The 18863-nt window shown below is 42.9% G+C and overlaps 2 protein-coding genes across 4 annotated transcripts in view; both read right to left on the reverse strand.

The window, feature by feature from the left end:
* Positions 1–16: 16 nt before the first annotated feature.
* cnppd1 (cyclin Pas1/PHO80 domain containing 1) lies at positions 17–11451 on the reverse strand. Its single transcript, XM_029741671.1, has 8 exons — positions 11244–11451; positions 10600–10702; positions 10410–10491; positions 10202–10322; positions 8088–8216; positions 4767–4828; positions 3507–3624; positions 17–2662 (listed from the first exon to the last, which is right to left on the reverse strand). Exons 1-8 carry the CDS (start codon positions 11304–11306, stop codon positions 2009–2011), a joined length of 1332 nt encoding a protein of 443 aa, XP_029597531.1. The 5' UTR covers positions 11307–11451; the 3' UTR covers positions 17–2008.
* Positions 11452–11578: 127 nt separating this feature from the next.
* The window catches only part of LOC115179417 (ATP-binding cassette sub-family B member 6, mitochondrial), a 30139-nt gene continuing 22854 nt past the window's right edge, over positions 11579–18863 (reverse strand). For all 3 annotated transcript variants that reach the window (XM_029740917.1, XM_029740916.1, XM_029740915.1), the window contains 3 exons: positions 14637–14731; positions 14267–14335; positions 11579–13985 (listed from right to left, as the gene is read on the reverse strand). In XM_029740917.1, coding sequence (XP_029596777.1) covers positions 13826–13985; positions 14267–14335; positions 14637–14731 — 324 coding nt within the window. In that variant the 3' untranslated portion in view covers positions 11579–13825. The remainder of the gene's footprint in view (positions 13986–14266; positions 14336–14636; positions 14732–18863) is intronic.

Genomic DNA, 18863 nt, shown 5'->3' on the forward strand with positions numbered 1-18863 from the left:
AACCAAACCTTTAAAAAAGGGTCAAACATTTTATTACATTTTTTACAGATTTCTACACATTGAATGTTTTGTACATTGTTTACAAAATTCAAGGATTTCGTGCTTCAAAATCTCAGTCTGATTTGAAAAGGTTTTATTTAGATGCTTCCAGAAAATCAACAAAAGCCAAAGTTCATGTCCTAGGGACCACAGTGCCTCATGGCCTTGTCAGAAACGTGTCAACGTAAAACCAAGTCAAAATGTACAAATAATCGCAAATTCCCTAGCAAGAAACTATCTTGAGTAGAAAAATATGAGAAGAGCTAACTGTTTTTCCGGGATGAGAGACATAGAAACAGTATTACTTAGGATTTACATCCCCATTCAAGGAATTCTATTTCTATGGAGAAAGAAGACATGTTCCATTTTTGAGCAGGTAGAGAAGACAAATGGTGTGTGAGTGATTGAGTGGCTGTTACTGTTGGTCAGGTCTCCCTAACCAAATGGGTATGTTAAAGAGGGATACTAATTCATTGCAGAAAATGAAAAACAGATCTCTTAAAAAAATAGATATAATAATAATTGTGTTTTTCACAATACAACTCACCCATATGAGGATGTTAGGTTTCCATGAAAAGGTTCTTGGATGAAAATTGCAATCATTAGATACATTTCCAAAACAAATCATGTTTGATGTTAGGCGCCATCATACTCAAAACGCTTATTTAAAAAAAACGGCAAACAGTAGACTGGTTATGACCTATTTCAGTTGCGTGGCATTCTGTTGGACAAACATGAAATCAGAGATAGCCACTGCATTCTGTCATGGTAAAATAAATAGTTACTTGAAAAATAAACTAAAAGCCCGCACTCTCAGAGTTGCATCTCACCCAGTGCTATCCGAGTTCAGGGTCATGTTCAGAAACAAATGTACTTGCTGAACTATCTTCGTTTACTGTTGCAAAGCGGTTTAAAACATTTCGCTACAATGTGCCCTAATGAACACGACTTGAGGGGCAGCCATACTGAGATATGAATTTCATGTTTTTTCACTGGAATAAAAAAAATCATTTAATCTCTACTGTTGTTCAGTGCAGGGACCAGTAGCCATCTGTGGCTTTGCTGGTCTAGTTATTATTAACAAACCAAAAATGACCCAAAGACTCCACGGCAAATCAAATGTAGGCTAGCAAGTTGTCCATAGCTTGAGTGCAAGTCTGTTTGTGCCATCATTCCAACTCCTTGTCACTCACTCATTGTCATGCAATGTTTGGCTTGACAAGGAGAGCAATAGAGTTGGCAAGAGCACAAAAAGATCTGGGACCAGGCTAAATTGACTCCCTTCTTAAAGCACTACAGTACTGACTTAGAAAGCAGCCTTGCTTTTGTGGAGACAACTTACATTCTCAAATAGCTATGAAGTTGCATCAAAACTTAACTCTTCCATCTAAAAACATGACTTAGCCCAACTCCCACAACCCCCCATTTTCAAACATAAGTAAAGAGTAGGTAGCCTGGGTACCAGTCTGTTCGTTCCATGATGCCATCATTCCACAAACAAATCTGGTACCCAGGCTAAAGATCAGGTAGTAACAAACGCTGTGCGAGTATGGTAGCCATGCTTAAACATATTTTTGTGTATTTTTAAACCAAACATGAAATATTAGTTTGCCATGTATACACCTTCTAGAAACACCCATTGAAAAGCTATGTGATCCAACCTTTGAAAAATAAAATGTTAGAAAAGATAAGTGTCTGAACACAGAACTCAGATCTCACGCTGTTATGAGTTCATCTTACTTATTTACACCAATTCAGCTGGCAAACCACCGTACAAAATGTGCTACTCACCTTTAGGGGCCCTTATCTCAAATTTAGACAGTATATGCAAAAAAAGCAAATACAAAATACAATTTCACTTCCCTTTCACTGCAACGGATGCATTCTGAAAAACCAGCTGGTTTCATTTGGAGTCCGGCGTCATCGTCATTGAAGGGTAACGATAGTGGCTTGTTTTGTCCGTCTGTGTCTAGCTGGGCATGAGGAGAGATGGGGCTTTCTCGATGGGCAGCATGAACTGTGGGCAGCAGGATCCGACACGGAGGGGTGCCATGCCAGTCAGACGGGAGTCCAGGAGCATCGGGGTGGCTCCGTAGAGGAGGGGGGCAGGGGCCAGCCACGGTGCTGCGGGGTGACCAGGGGGTCCAGGCTCAAGTAGTGGAGCAGAGATATTCCGTGGGTCGCACTGGATGGAGCCAGGAGGGAGGCTCCCCACTATAACTGGGCAGCCGGGGCAGTGCAGAGAGGAGGCGGACAAGGCTGGTTCAGTGTCAGGCTGGGGGTGTGGGTCAGTGTGGCTTAGCGAAGTGAGGATAGAGCCCCATAGACACAGTATAGAGGTCTGGGAGGAGGTTGGCGAGCCGTGGTTGTGGTCATCGTGGGTGTGGAGAGTGCCAGGCCGGCGGTTGTGACTGTCGTTGCCCAAGACGCAGCAGCGAAGGAGGTTGGATGCTGGACTGGGGGTCTCTGGGACTGGGAGCAGTCCTAGTGGTGGTGGAGAGAGGCTGGAGCTCGGCAGGTGGACTTGGCGGACTGGGGCCAGGGGCTGGCTGCTCCTGGGGAGGCTGGTGGCGATAAGGCCCGCGACACTGGTCAGATACACCAGCCCCAGCATGCAGGTCACCTGGAGAGAGGTGAGGACGTGGATTTAGTGAATTTCTTTCCTTATGTTTTTCCTTCCCCCCCCCAAACTGACTACTTTCAAAAGTGTTGCTTCTTTCAATCAACACATAGTTTGTGGGTTTCTGCAATTAGCAGTTTTTGGAAATTGATGCGATGGAAATGTTATACTTGTGCTTTTCTAATAACTAATTTCTGTGTTCTATTCATGTGCTGTTCTAATAACCAATTTCTATGTTGATGTAAGTGACTGATTTAACGAATCCTCACTATCAGCATCTACAATTTGGCAGTACGCCCAGACCTTGTTTTGAGAACGAAAGATATTTTAGTTTCAAGGTCCCAGTTTAGAGAGAAGAAGCCTTGTGAGGTATTGGCCTGTCACATGCATGACCCAGTATTGGTCGGTCACATAAATGAAACAAAACGGTAACAATTAACTAATTATGCACATATAACTTGTCTGTGTATATCCGTATACAAGACAACTGCTGGGACTGCCCCAGCAGAGCTTCTGACAGACGTTCACTATGGTGCATTAAGTTTGATGGAACCTCTCCAGCACGCTGACAAATCAACAATGATTTACTTAAGATTGACTTCAAGTGTCCCTGTGTAAGAATTTCCATGACATTGACATGTTACTTTCAGGTGTGTTTCTGAAACTAGCGTTGTGTCCATTCGGCACAAAGCAGGAGAAAACATACTACCTGAACGTGTTAAATAACAAATGCTATTTTCTATTTGAAAATGTTCTGCTACGACGTGCCCATACTGAGCATGACCCACGACTCAGTCCTTCAGTGCACTGTGGATCCCACTGCCCGTGCCCTCTGACCCCTCCTCACCTTGGCAAAGTGCAGGTAGATGGCCGTCAGTGCCTGTCGCCACGCCGCCTGCTCCAGCAGCACACAGAGGTCAGTGTAGGTGAACCAGCCTCGCTTCATCCCCTGCTTCTCTGCAATACTGGAGTCACAACAGGCCTGCGTTAATATACACACACACACGGACCACACTCTATGCAAACACAGAGAGAGAGACGGACGTAGAACAGAGTCTGGCAAACAAATGACTACGCTCATGTGACACACACACAACCAACCCTTTGTTTGAACTAGCAGCTCTGTATCAGATCTACAGTCCCTACGCCAGCCAAATTACCACAAGAACGTGACACTACTAACTTAGTTCTTCCCTGAAGAATCATGGGGCATACAAAAATAGAAGTCTCTATGACATTCCCAACCCTTCATAGCTTCTGGTGTTTCTAATGCATTAGGAGTCTCACACACACCCAGGCCAATGTTTTTCTTGCGGGGATGGTCAGGGGGTCAGAACATAATTACAAATATTTTGTAGACCACAAATTGACTACAAGAAGCCCAAACGGATATAATATTTGACTAAAACAATCATTTCAAATCTGGCATACATGTGTATACGATCACATATACTGTATCGCTCTCTATTATGCATAGGAATATTTTGGAACAGAGTTACAGAATTAAAAACACATGGAAATAAAAATAAAACATTCTCCCCAATTTGGTGGTATCCAATTGGTAGTAGTTACAGTCTTGTCTCATCGCTGCAACTCCCGTACGGACTCGGGAGAGGCGAAGGTCGAGAGCCATGCGTCCTCCGCAACACAACCAAGCCGCACTGCTTCTTGACACAACGCACATCCAACCCGGAAGCCAGCTGCACCAATGTGTTGGAGGAAACACCATACACCTGGTCAGCGTGCACTGCGCCCGACCCGCCACAGGAGTCGCTAGTGCGCGATGAGACAAGGATATCCCTGGCGGCCAAACACTCCCTAACCCGGACGACGCTGGGCCAATTGTGCGCCACCCCATGGGCCTCCCGGTCGCGGCCGGCTGCGACAGAGCCTAGGCTCAAACCCAGAATCTCTGGTGGCACAGCTAGCACTGTGATGCAGTGCCTTAGACCACTTAGGCCACCCGGGAGGCACATGGAAATAATTTGCTGGTGGTTTTACATTAGGTAGCCAAATAAAATCACCCAAAATTCGGCCCGCAGGGCGACAGTTGGAGAAACCTGCACTAGCATGAAAAACTATCTACGTGAAAACAAGAACCACAAACCTGGTTTCTAGTTGATTCAGTATGCCAAAGTAGTCCACGGGCTCAGTGAAGAGGCTCCACTCCTGAAACACAGAAGTGAGAGCAGCTGTCAGATTGCATATTATGGCCATACAAATACAGTACAATGGGATTTAAATATTAGTGATGGGCGGGTTGACCACAGTCCCCGTGGTTAGAACTGCGGGCGGGCGGGTTTAGGGTCATGAAATATTGTGTGGATATGGGGGGGGGGGGGGGGGGGGGGGGTACAGCTCCCCCAGGACTGTCAAGCAGCATATCAGCATGCGCAGAGAAGCATGAGATTGAACTTCACTCAACTTTTTAGAGTTTTACCCGTTAGTTAACACTATTATAGTTTCCGTTTACTGTGGGAATTGTGATCGAATCAACGCAATATTAGCCACTTTCAATGCAACAAACACAAACAGAACTAACTATGCAAGACTTAGTATGCAACACTATATATGCAAGAGATTTTGTTGTAGACAGAAAGCATCAGAGTAGGATACTATTGCATTGACAGGCACGACTCAGGTCCGTACTTTGCACAGACCGGTGCGCCATAACCGATCAGAGCTTCAGTAGGCCTCGCCATAACCAATCAGAGCTGCAGTAGGCCTATATGCAAATAGGCATTGCCATGGATTGGTGCCACTTACTTTGAACTGGACTGAGTTTACAGCATGAGCGGTTGTGAGTATATGATGTGTGCACATTTGTTCAGATCCTTTTCTAGTTAGTGAGTTACTAGCCCAGTCATAGATCATTTCTAAATCAGCAATGGGGGACCGATTTCTTCCTACAAGAGCACAAAACGTGTCGGGTACAGAGCATTTTTTTGTCTTAAAGGGACAGTGTTGTATTTTGAGACCGGCTTGAAGAAGCTAAGTAGCCAATAGGCAGAGGGTAGTATAATTTGTCTGATTCTCTGTAATAATGGTATGGGAATAAGGATGTATTTTATTTTGTAAAGTGGTTTCTCACGTCAAACAACATTTTCAGTCACATCCTTGTCTGAAGGACAAGTGGATAAACAGGTTCATGTCAAGCCCTGTGTGTTTTTTATCATGGAATATACAGTACCATTGAAAAGTTTGGACACGCCTACTCATTCAAAGGTGTTTTCCCATTTATTTCTACTATTTTTTACATTTTAGCATAACAACAAAGACATCAAATCAACACATATGGAATCATGTAGAAACCAAAAAAAGTGTTAAACAAATCAAAATATATTTTATATTTGAGATTCTTCAAAGTAGCCACCCTTTGCCTTGACAGCTTTGCGTACTCTTGGCATTCTCTCAACCAGCTTCATGAGGAATGCTTTTCCAACAGTCTTGAAGGAGTTCCCACATACTGTATGCTGAAAACTTGTTGGCTGCTTTTCCTTCACTCTGCGGTCCAACTCATCCCAAACCATCTCAATTGGGTTGAGGTCAGGGGATTGTGGAGGCCAGGTCATCTGATGCAGCACTCCATCACTCTCCTTCTTTGTCAAATAGGCCGTACCCAGCCTGGAGGTGTGTTGGGTAATTGTCCTGTTGAAAAACAAATGATAGTCCCACTAAGCACAAACCAGATGGGATGGCGTATCGATGCAGAATGCTGTAGCCGCCATGCTGGTTAAGTGTGCCTTAAATTCTAAGTAAATCACTGACAGTGTCACCAGCAAAGCACCCCCACACCATCACACCTCCTCCATGCTTCACGGTGGGAATCACACATGCAGAGATCATCCGTTCACCTACTCTGCTTCTCACAAAAACATGGAGGTCGGAACCAAAAATCTAAATCATTTTGACTTATCAGACCAAAGGACAGATTTCCACTAGTCTAATGTCAATTGCTCGTGTTTCTTGGCCCAAGCAAGTCTCTTCTTATTGGTGTCCTTCAGTAGTGGTTTCTTTGCAGCAATTTGACAATGAAGGCCTGATTCACTCAGTCTCCTCTGAACAGATGATGTTGAAATGTGTCTGTTACTTGAACTCTGAAGCATTTATTTGGGCTGCAATTTCTGAGGCAGGTAACTCTAATGAACTTATCCTCTGCGGCAGAGGTAACTCTGGGTCCTCCTTTCCTGTGGCGGTCCTCATGAGAGCCAGTTTCATCATAGAGCTTGATGGTTTTTGCGACTGCACTTGAAGAAACTTTCAAAGTTACCCCCCCAGATACACCCCAATCGTAAAACCCTTTTGGGAAGGGGCCAGGCAGAAAAAGTGACAATGTCGAGTTCAATTCAATAAGAGAAAAGCTACGAAATGGAGAGTTGAAAATAAAGAAAAGGGGGGGGGCAAGAAAAGTAATGTTTGGGAAAGATTTGGTGAAGTGTTAAAAGAAGATGAAAGCAGTGCAGGCTATGTGTAATGAATGCGAGGCACTATACTTTAAATAAGCATATGACACTTCAGGGAACTGTAGCCTACTGTTTAGATGGGTTAAATGGAAACTGAAATCTGGACACTGACTTTAGGTCTATAACCTCTCACACAGCCTTAATATTAACTCCTGCAGAATTGAGCATTTCTTGCAATAAAATGATACACCAAATGTAGGAAACATTTTGACCCGAAAAGGAGTAGAGAAATAGGATTTCTTTCTTTCAGCATCTTGAGAGAAAGTGAATGCGCAGTTAGATATCGTCTGTAAGAGATGCCATCTTTATCAGCATCATAAAAGCTGATAGTATTTCAACCACATTAAATATGCATCCAAGCTGAACTGAATCTTTTTCAGAAACCCGTTGGGTAGTTTTCACAGCTTTCTATTTCCTTCCAACCAGTCAAACTGATGCTATTTGGAAATGTACACAGAAAATATTTCCGTTGTTTTTGTCATTGCATTTTCTCCCGGTTCCTGAACGTCTTTGCTCCGTTAAAGAAGCAGAGACAACAGAAAATTTGACCAATGTCAACTGAATTGAAGCATTCATTCTATCGATTTATGACATTCTGGTGAGCAAGGGTTTATTTAGTCTTCTAGGGAAACAATGACAGAAGAGAAGCTGCATGCATCTAATTATAGACAAGATGATTAAAAAAAGCCTACCAAAATGTCAGAAATAAGCAGAAACATATCTAAATCAGGCAACAACAAAGAATCCTGCACCTTCTGTCAAAAAAATTGTTCTGCCATCTCTGACTGTATCCTACAGCGCATTTTCTATATTAGTGGGTTAGGGTTGGGCCTCAGATTTTCATTGCGGGCGGATGGGGGTGAACTAACAATTGGACCCACGCACCACTATTAAATATATGGCTCTGAGTAGGACCACACGTTTCTGGGCCTGTGGTATAGTATGTAATACCATGTATAACTTACAATGGCATCGAGGAAATCCATCTCCAGGGTGTTGACAGTCTGGACGTCCAGTTTTCCAGCTGCCCCCCACTCGTCGTTGAACACCTCCTCGTCCTCCCCTTCGTCGTACAAATACTTGCTGGCAACCATCTGGAGGAAAGGCGACACAGGATTAGGAGGTTAAGATCAGTCCATATGTCATAGAAAGCAAGTTGTGTTCGCATCCATCTCACACATACTACACAGGAGATTCCATCTTATTAATTCTATTGCTTGTTATTTTTGACTTGACTATTGTTATTGACTGACGTACTGCATTGTTGAAGAAGCTATTACATAAGCATTTTACAGCATCTTTTATACCTGCTGTAAACTGTGCGTGACGAATAAAATGTGATTTGATAACATGACAGGATGCTTTCCCAGACACACTGTTATGCCTACCCCTGGTCTAAAAAGCACATTGCGGGCGGCTGCAGGAAATTGTAAATTGAACAAGAATTGGGTGTAGTATATGGGTCTGGGCCCTACATGCCCAGCAATTAGAGAGACCCATGTTCATAACAAGCTGTACTGTGCCCATCACATGCATAGCCTTGGCCTAATTCTGGTGAGAGGACCTAATACTTATCACATAGGCTAAATAGCCTTTGTCTAATTCTGGCGGGACAACCGGTGAGTTCCAATCAACCCAAAAAATATTGTCACATGCTTCGTAAAACAACAGGTTTTATTTATTTAACCTTTATTTAACCAGGTAGGCTAGTTGAGAACAAGTTCTCATTTGCAACTGAGACCTGGCCAAGATAAAGCAAAGCAGTTCGACACATACAACACAGTTACACATGGAATAAACAAAACATACAGTCAATAATACAGTAGAACAAAAGAAAACAAGTCTATATACAGTGAGTGCAAATGAGGTAAGATAAGGCAATAAATAGGCCATGGTGGCGAAGTAATTACAACATAGCAATTAAACACTGGAATGGTAGATGTGCAGAAGATGAATGTGCAAGTAGAGATACTGGGGTGCAAAGGAGCAAGATACTTAAATAAATAAATACAGTATGGGGATGAGGTAGGTAGATAGCACATCTGTAAACAGCCCATCTATGTACAGGTGCAGTGATATGTGAGCTGCTCTGACAGCTGGTGCTTAAAGCTAGTGAGGTTGGTAAGAGTCTCCAGCTTCAGAGATTTTTGCAGTTCGTTCCAGTCATTGGCAGCAGAGAACTGGAAGGAGAGGCGGCCAAAGGAGGAATTGGCTTTGGGGGTGACCAGTGAGCTATACCTGCTGGAGCGCGTGCTACAGGTGGGTGCTGCTATGGTGACCATTGAGCTGAGATAAGGCGGGGCTTTACCTAGCAAAGACTTGTAGATAACCTGTAGCCAGTGGGTTTGACGATGAGTATGAAGCGAGGGCCAACCAACGAGAGTGTACAGGTCGCAATGGTGGGTAGTGTATGGGGCTTTGGTGACAAAACGGATGGCACTGTGATGGACTGCATCCAGTTTGTTGAGTAGAGTGTTGGAGGCTATTTTGTAAATGACATCACCGAAGTCAAGGATCGGTAGGATGGTCAGTTTTACGAGGGTATGTTTGGCAGCATGAGTGAAGGAGGCTTTGTTGCGATATAGGAAGCCGATTATAGATTTAATTTTGGATTGGAGATGCTTAATGTGAGTCTGGAAGGAGAGTTTACAGTCTAACCAGACACCCAGGTATTTGTAGTTGTCCACGTATTCTAAGTCAGAGCCGTCCAGAGTAGTGATGCTAGACGGGCAAGCAAGTTTTACTTGCGTTTAAGAGCAGTTTGAGGCCACGGAAGGAGAGTTGTAGGGCATTGAAGCTCATCTGGAGGTTAGTTAACACAGTGTCCAAAGAGGGGCCAGAAGTATACAGAATGGTGTCGTCTGCGTAGAGGTGGATCAGAGAATCACCAGCAGCAAGAGCAACCTCATTGATGTATACAGAGGAGTCGGCCCAAGAATTGAACCCTGTGGCACACCCATAGAGACCGCCAGAGGTGTAGACTAACAGTGAAATGCAGATCTTGGGTCTGGTCATAAGCAGTACACTACAAAGGGAATAGGGTGCCATTTCAGACATATCCAACCTTTGCCCCACATACCATGGAGATAAGGAAGAGATCCGAGGAGGAGATCTTTTGCAGGTATTCGGGGTTCCTGTGTCGTAGCCTTTCGATGTAGACCAGGGCCAACATCATGGCACATGGAGAGATGCACGCCTCCCTGAAAAACAGACCAACTATATTATGTTACGGAGACCATTACATGCCCAGAAAGGATAACAAGTGTCAACATTCACTGACAACATACCTCGCGACATGAGCAGCATATTTCTTGTGCAGTTTTCGAATTGGGCTAGGGGCAGATTTCTGAAGGAGTTCCACAGCAATATCTAGAAATCATATTCAGAACGTAAGAATCAAATCATTCAAATTCACAACATAATAATCAACACAGTCACACATGGAAAGGACATAACCTAGGAGACAGAATAGCTAACCTGTAACAGGACAGGAAAGGGAATCGAGAGAGCCGTCTTGGTCCAGGCCATAGTACAATCGCTTCCGCACTCTCTCTGACAGTTTCTGATGTCCAGGAAGAAACTGAAGGCAGATCAGAGAGCAAAGTGAATCATTGAGCTAAGGGCCTACATGACAAAAAAAAAAGAACCTGACATAACGTTAGCTAGCTAACGTCAAGTTAGCCAACTTTACACAAGCAAGTCATGTCAACACGGTTGGAATAGGTTAGCTAGCTAACCGTTAGCAATCCCACAAATTGCCTCTTATAGTCGGTTGTCCTACTGTGTTTGCTGGCTACCGTTTTACGAGGTTGTTAGCTTCAACTTCACGACTTGTCACCTAAATCCAGAACAACCACAATCACATGTAGCTAACGTTAGCAGGCTGGTTAGCTACGTTAACGCGTGAGCTAGTACTATACTGTACAGTAAGCGTTAACCTTGCCGTGTTTTGATGTTCAATTATAAGGCATACAACACGTGTTGTTTAACCTGGTATGCATATTTAAAATGCGATTATTACCAAATAGGTCTAAAGCTCACATCAACCCGTTTGCGGTCATACTTAACTACCTAAACTAGCCAACTCAGCTAGCGTCACTCGCCTTGATAGGCTAACTTACCGTAAACTCCTGAAAGTCAGAAAATTGAAATGTTCGTTCACTAAACAATTCGTTGAAATCCATGCTGTCTATCCAACATTAGCCAAATAGTAGAAATAGAAAAGTCAAACTGAAAATAGATACATAAAACGGCGTCTGGTCTTACTCAGGCTAGCTAGCTAGCACAGCAGTAACCCCCGTTGTGATGGCTGACAAGCCCGCTTATAAAACCAATCAGCAGCTGAGATGGAGGGAGGGAACAGTCTTGGGAACAGTTATGCAATGTACTGTATGGATACAAAATGTCTAATCATATAAAGCTAGCAATATGGTAAATTAGCAAAAACAGAGCCCACTTTGTCATTATACATCTTTAATTATACCATTTATTAACATATATATATATACAATGAAAAAACAAACCATTTATGTATTTGACTTCCAGGCATGGACTGATGCCACACACATTGGAAGAGTGACAAAGATCACACTACAAACAAACTATGCTCCCAAATCACATACAAAAAAGTTTGACATTGTGTCAAAGCAGTTAATATCTTTACAAAAACGTTGCATTTCTGGAAGGCACAAATGGAATGGCATCAATCACATGGAAACCAATAGTTTGAAGTATTTGATACCATTTCCACCTATCCGCTCCAGCCATTGCCACAAGCCTGTTCTCCCCAATGGTGTCAATGTCACTCATGTCACAGATAACATTTCAAACTCATGGTGCATTAGTGTAAATAATTTGACTGCACCAGTTTGCACATATTGTACACCTACAAAATGATTGACTGCTGTAGTGGTAGAACAATTATTTGGTAGCAGAACATCTCTAGCTCTTTCTGCAGTCGCAAATGCTCAAATGCATTTGGCATTCATCTATTTATTTCACAGTCTGAAATAATTTTTCACGATGTAAAGTCTGCTGTGCACCATATGGATGGTAAGTATGTCCATTTCCTCTTCCCCTTGATTAATGCAGACAGTTTCCAATTCCGATTCAACCACAAACCTGTAACCCTAGATCACGTAGATTTGAAGTCCCCATTCTCTCTCAAATAAACTAAAGTTCAGCTAAATGGCTAGATCTTCCCTTATGGTCCTTTTCAAAATAAATTAAACAGAATTTGACAATAAATAAATGGAGTGTGATTATTATCAACAGATATTGACAAACTCCACACTGCCTTGGGAATGCAAGGCATAGATATTTACAAGTTCAAACACAGACTAATTTCTTCCATTAAAATAAAGATACAGTAGTTCTGCACTCAAAACGGGTAGCAGCATAGACAGGCTTGAGGATTGAGTTCATGACTTTCCCTGAGGCTCAGTTGGTAGAGCATGGTGTTTGCAACACCAGCATGGTGTGTGCAACGCCAGGGTTGTGGGTTCGATTCCCACGGGGGGCCAGTACAAAAAGAAATTAAATGTATGCATTCACTACTGTAAGTCGCTCTGGATAAAAGCGTCTGCTAAATGACTAAAATGTAAATGTAATTCATTAAGGTTTGCTTTTACGCTACTAATTTTGTCAATTCTATCGATTCTGTTCTCTTTAATATACTGCCAGTAGTTCTTATTGATCACCATTGGTGACAAATAAAAGTTTTGCATGTATCAGTCAACACCTAGACTGTACATGATAATGCCCAAGTCTGTTTGGAGTTGCAGCTCTAAAAATCTAATTTACAATGAACCTGTTCAATAAGATCTCTAGATGCTGTAAATAAAACAAATACATTTCTCAACCCCTAAACATTAGTCAACCATTTAAAGTGTTGTGAGACACTCTGCCAAACTGCCTATACCTGCGTCTACTTTGGACTTGCTGCCACTTCTCTGGACGGCTGCAATCAAACGACTTCAGACAGCAAGAAGACGGATTATACTGAGTCCTGGGTCGTGTTCATTAGGCACTAATCCCTCATGGACAGATGCACGTAACATAACTGGTATATTAGTGTTTCAACAGACTGTGGGATGCGACAACAGCCACTGATCATTTGGAGAAATTATGATTTTGCAGGTGTTTGCATCGTTCAAATTTTGGAAGGGGAGGGAACATTTGGCTTCTAAACTTGCCCGTAACTTGCAGAAAGTGTGTGTGTGGGGAGGCTACAGCCCTGCTTCCGCTGCTCATTCTAGTGTCTTTTACGACACGTCTCTCCCCAGAACTTTATCGAGCATCTGACTCAATTTAAATGTAGATGTTTTTTGCATTGGATATTAATTACGCACGAAACAGGTCAAAACAGACTGCAATAAGGAGGGACTACCTGGTCAAGTCCAATAAGAAACAAAACGTTTTAAAACATTTTCTGTTAATTAACCAAATGAACACGATCCTGAATACACTTAAAAACAACTGGCCTGAGGCATTCATGGCACAAACATTTTGATTGAATGATCAAACATAAAATACCCAATAAATATGTGCTTAAAACTTCACTCATAACAGAATTAACCTCAATGGACAGATACCCTAAAAAAGACAAAACAGCCTTTTGAGGTATCTAATCCTCTCCCTGCGTCCCTCTTTGTCCTCCTGTCTCCTCACAATGTCTACATATCCTTGACCTCTCACTCTAGCCTCAGTGGCTCCTGTGGCCTGCAGTGACTGATGGGGGCTGTAGTTTCTCAGACTTCCTGTCTTTGGCTTCTGTGTCAGAGGCTGAGTCTGAGTCCTGTGCCTGTTGCTGCTTCATCCACATGTCACAGTACAACCCTTCCTTAGCCAGCAGCTCATCATGCCTGGGAGGGAGAAAGTGGAGAATATGTAGCTACAATGGGGACACACAATCACCATTACCATCATCAAGTACAATGTCAAGATGTTCCCACATGGGCACTATATGGTGTTGAGAATAGGACTATATTGTGGGAAGCATTCAACATTGGCCTGTCCCATTCTTGCCATTTACATACATTCTTTAGATGTTTGTTTCTTGAAGAGCATAAAACAATATTTTGATTGGAATAGGCTTGTGGAGTGTGCAGCAATAGAACAAACACTCATTCAACCATTCACTCACCGTCCACGCTCTGCTATCTGACCGTCACTTAGAACAAGAATCTGGTCGGCACCGATGATAGTCGACAACCTGAAGACAGACAATTCACAATCCGACTATAGACCGGACAGATCCAAACCATACAAACTCAGCATTAGAGGGGAGAAATGTGTGTGTCCTAATCACAGCAGGTTGTTGGCACCTTAATTGAGGAGGACAGGCTCGTGGTAATGGCTGGAGTGGAATGGTATCCAATACATCATGATGCAATTCCATTCGCTCCGTTCTAGCCATTATTATGAGCCGTCCTCCCCTCAGCAGCCTCCACTGATCATACTGTATGGGTTCCCTCCCTACATGCATTTTGTTCCAACTGAGACCCATCCCTTACCTGTGAGCCACGACGATGGTGGTCCGATTGGAGCACACTTTGGTTAGTGACGCCTGAATGTTGCGCTCCGTCTGTGTGTCTAGAGCAGATGTGGCCTGTGCAGAGGGAAAACTTTATGAGATAAGTAACATATTCAAGTTCAGTGAACTCGTATTAATCCACTGCAACACAATAGGAAAAGGGGTCAGTGGTGTGGGGGCAAACAGTCTCTCTTCAAATATGTTAAGAAAGCATCTTTGGCTGGACTGGTGAAAGCTAAGTGACAGAGCCAATGCGTTCACCTAGTGTTGCACATTTTGGGGAATATTCAGAGGTGGAAACTTTCCGTGGGAATATATGGGAATTAAAAGAAATATATGCAAAGTAATATTAATACTATTTAAATGTAGATGTTTTTTGAATTGGTTATATTTACCATATCATATGGAGACAGAAACATAAACCTTTTACCTTATAAGTAGACATAATGGCACATTATTAAATCCTTCCAATAGAAATTAAAAATACAATTTAGTGACTAATTGAACTTTAATTAAATGAGTTGACTCTTCACATGGGATGATTTCACTGAACAGCAAAAGAAAGGGAATACCGTAAATTCCGGACTATAAGCCGCAACTTTTTTCCCAGGCTTTGAACCTCACTGCTTAAACAATGACGCGGCTAATATATGGATTTTTCCCGCTTTCAATTTTTTTTTCTCCCAAAAAATACATTCTGTGACGTGCTCAGTTTTTTGGCGGCATGAAGCTTTCATTAGACCAATGAAATTGCCGAACGGGTTAAGGTCAAACAACTTTTGTTTACTGTTTAGATTAAATCGAGCGCTCTCAAACTTCCCATCATTCTGATTACGGTAGTCATTTTGTCAGTTCATTTGTTTCAATGTACCGGTAGGCACCTGCGGCTTATAGACATGTGCGGCTTATTTATGTTCAAAATAATATATTTTTTTAAATTCAGTGGGTACAGCTTATATTCAGGTGCGCTTAATAGTCCGGAAAATACGGTACTGAATAATCCCCAATGATCCATCGCATCTCGCAAAAACGTTTTCAACATACTGTTGAAGTCGGAAGTTTACATACACCTTAGCCAAGTACATTTAAACTCAGTTTTTCACAATTCCTGACATTTAATCCCAGTAAAAAAAATCCCTGTTTTAGGTCAGTTAGGATCACCACTTTATTTTAAGAATGTGAAATGTCAGGATAATAGTAGATAAAAGCTGAAATAAATAATTATATTTCTTTCATCACATTCCCAGTGGGTCGGAAGTTTACATACACTCAATTAGTATTTGGTAGTATTGCCTTTAAATTGTTTAACTTGGGTCAAATGTGTCGGGTAGCCTTCCACAAGCTGGGTGAATTTTGGCCCATTCCTCCTGACAGAGCCGGTTTAACTGAGTCAGGTTTGTAGGCCTCCTTGCTCGCACACGCTTTTTCAGGTCTGCCCACAAATGTTCTATAGGATTGAGGTCAGGGCTTTGTGATGGCCACTCCAATACCTTGACTTTGTTGTCCTTAAGCCACTTTGCCAGAACTTTGGAAGTATGCTTGGGGTCATTGTCCATTTGGAAGACCCATTTGCGACCAAGCTTTAACTTCCTGACTGATGTCTTGAGATGTTGCTTCAATATATCCACATCATTTTCCTGCCTCATGATGCCATCTATTTTGTGAAGTGCATCAGTCCCTCCTGCAAGCACCCCCATGCTTCACAGTTGGGATGGTGTTCTTTGGATTGCAAGCCTCCCCCTTTTCCCTCCAAACAGAACGATGGTCATTATGACCAAACAGTTCTATTTTTGTTGTTTCATCAGACCAGAGGACATTTCTCCAAAAAGTACGATCTTTGTCCCCATGTAAAGTTGCAAACCGTAGTCTGGCTTTTTTATGGCAGTTTTGGAGCAGTGGCTTCTTCATTGCTGAACGGACTTTCAGGTTATGTTGATATAGGACTTTTACTGTGGATATAGATACTTTTGTACCTGTTTCCTCCAGCATCTTCACAAGGTCCTTTGCTATTGTTCTGGGATTAATTTGCACTTTTCGCACCAATGAACATTCATCTCTAGGAGACAGAACGCGTCTCCTTCCTGAGCGGTATGATGGCTGCGTGGTCCCATGGTGTTTATACTTGTGTACTATTGTTTGTAGAAATTAACGTGGTACCTTCAGGCATTTGGAAATTGCTCCCAAGGATGAACCAGACTTGTGGAGGTCTACATTCCCCCCCCCCCCCCCCCCCCGAGGTCTTGGCTGATTTATTTTTATTTTCCCATGATGTCAAGCAAAAATGCATTGAGTTTGAAGGTAGGCCTTGAAATACATCCCCAGGTACACCTCAAATTGACTCAAGTAATGTCAATTAGCCTATCAGAAGCTTCTAAAGCCATGACATAATTTTCTGGAATGTTCCAAGCTGTTTAAAGGCACCGTCAACTTAGTGTATGTAAACTTCTGACCCACTGAAATTGTGATACAGTGAGTTATAAGTGAAATAATCTGTCTGTAAACAATTGTTGGAAAAATTACTTGTGTCATGCACAAAGTAGATGTCCTAACTGACTTGCCAAAACTATAGTTTGTTAACAAGAAATTTGTGGTGTGGTTGAAAAACAAGATTTAATGAACTCCAACCTAAGTGTATGTAAACTTTCGACTTCAACTGTAATTCTGTAAAATGATCGTCTAGAAACGAAAGCTTTGGTTGTCTTCCTCTCAGGCTTCCACGTCTTCTCCCTGGACCTCCTCAATGTCCACCTCTTGAACATCAGACTATAAGGCCTCATCTCCACTGTCACTTTCCAACCTCATTGAGGATGGCTCGTTGTCAGGCTCAAAAAGCCTCAAATTTGCCCGGATGGCCACCAATTCTTCAACCCTTGTATTGGTCAGCCTGTTGCGTGCTTTGGTGTGTGTTCCCAAAAAAGAACCAATTGCGCTCTGAGGCAGCTGATGTTGGTGGGATTTAGTGGATATTGGAGGCAACTGGGGAAAGAGCCCAAGATCCACAAAGTCCCTTCCACAAGGTGGCTGATGAGATATATGTTTGCACGACTGGCATATTGCATCTCCACCCCAAAGCTCTTGCTTGGAAGTGTACTTTGCCAGATTGCCAAGAACCATCCAGGCCAAGGTAGCGAGACACTGTAGTGATGACACCATAAGCCTTGTTGATCTCTGCGCCAGACAGGATGCACTTGCCAACATACTTGGGGTCCACCATGTACGCTGCGGCGGATATGGGCTTCAGGCAGAAGTATTCACGCTTTTTGATGTATTTCAGAACTGCAGTTTACTCTGCTTGGAGCAACAGTGAAGTGGGCAGGGCAGTACATATTTATTCTCTTACATCTGCAAGCAGAGTCTGAACATCAGACAGGATAGCATCGTCTCCCTCAATCTGTGCAATGGCTACTGCTATAGGTTTCAGGATTTTCAGGCTGCTTAACCCTCTCTCCCAAAATACATAATCCAGGAGGATCCTCTCGATGGGGCTGTCCATATCGGCAGACTGTGATATGGCCATTTCTTGGAGACACCTTCCTCTCCAGGAGATTGTCAAACATGATGACAACACCACCCCAACGGGTGTTGCTTGGCAGATCAATGTGGTGCTCTTATTCTTCTCACTTTGCTTGGTGAGGTAGATTGCTACTATAACTTGATGACCCTTTACATACCTAAGCATTTCCTTGGCTCTCTTGTAGAGTGTATCCATTGTTTTCAGTGCCATGATGTCCTTGAGGAGCAGATTCAATGCATGAACAGCACAGCCAATGGGTGTGATGTGAGGTTAGGACTCCACTTTAGACCAAGCAGCCTTCATGTTCGCAGCATTGTCTGTCACCAGTGCAAATACCTTCTGTGGTCCAAGGTCATTGATGACTGCCTTCAGCAATGTAGAGACCAGTGTGTCTGTTGTCCCTTGTGTCTGTGCTCTTGTAGAATACTGGTTAAGGGGTGGAGATGTAGTTTATTATTCATTGCCCATGAACATTCGACCACCCATCAGAGATGATTGCAATACAGTCTGCTTTTTCTATGATTTGCTTGACCTTCACTTGAACTCTGTTGAACTCTGCATCCAGCAAATGAGTAGATAAAGCATGTCTGGTTGGAGGGGTGTACGTTGGGCGAAGGATATTCAGAAATCTCTTCCAATACACATTGCCTGTAAGCATCAGAGGTGAACCAGTTGCATACAAAGCTCGAGCAA

Source organism: Salmo trutta, chromosome 39 (assembly GCF_901001165.1).
Source record: "Salmo trutta chromosome 39, fSalTru1.1, whole genome shotgun sequence".
Classification (NCBI taxonomy): Eukaryota; Metazoa; Chordata; class Actinopteri; order Salmoniformes; family Salmonidae; genus Salmo; species Salmo trutta.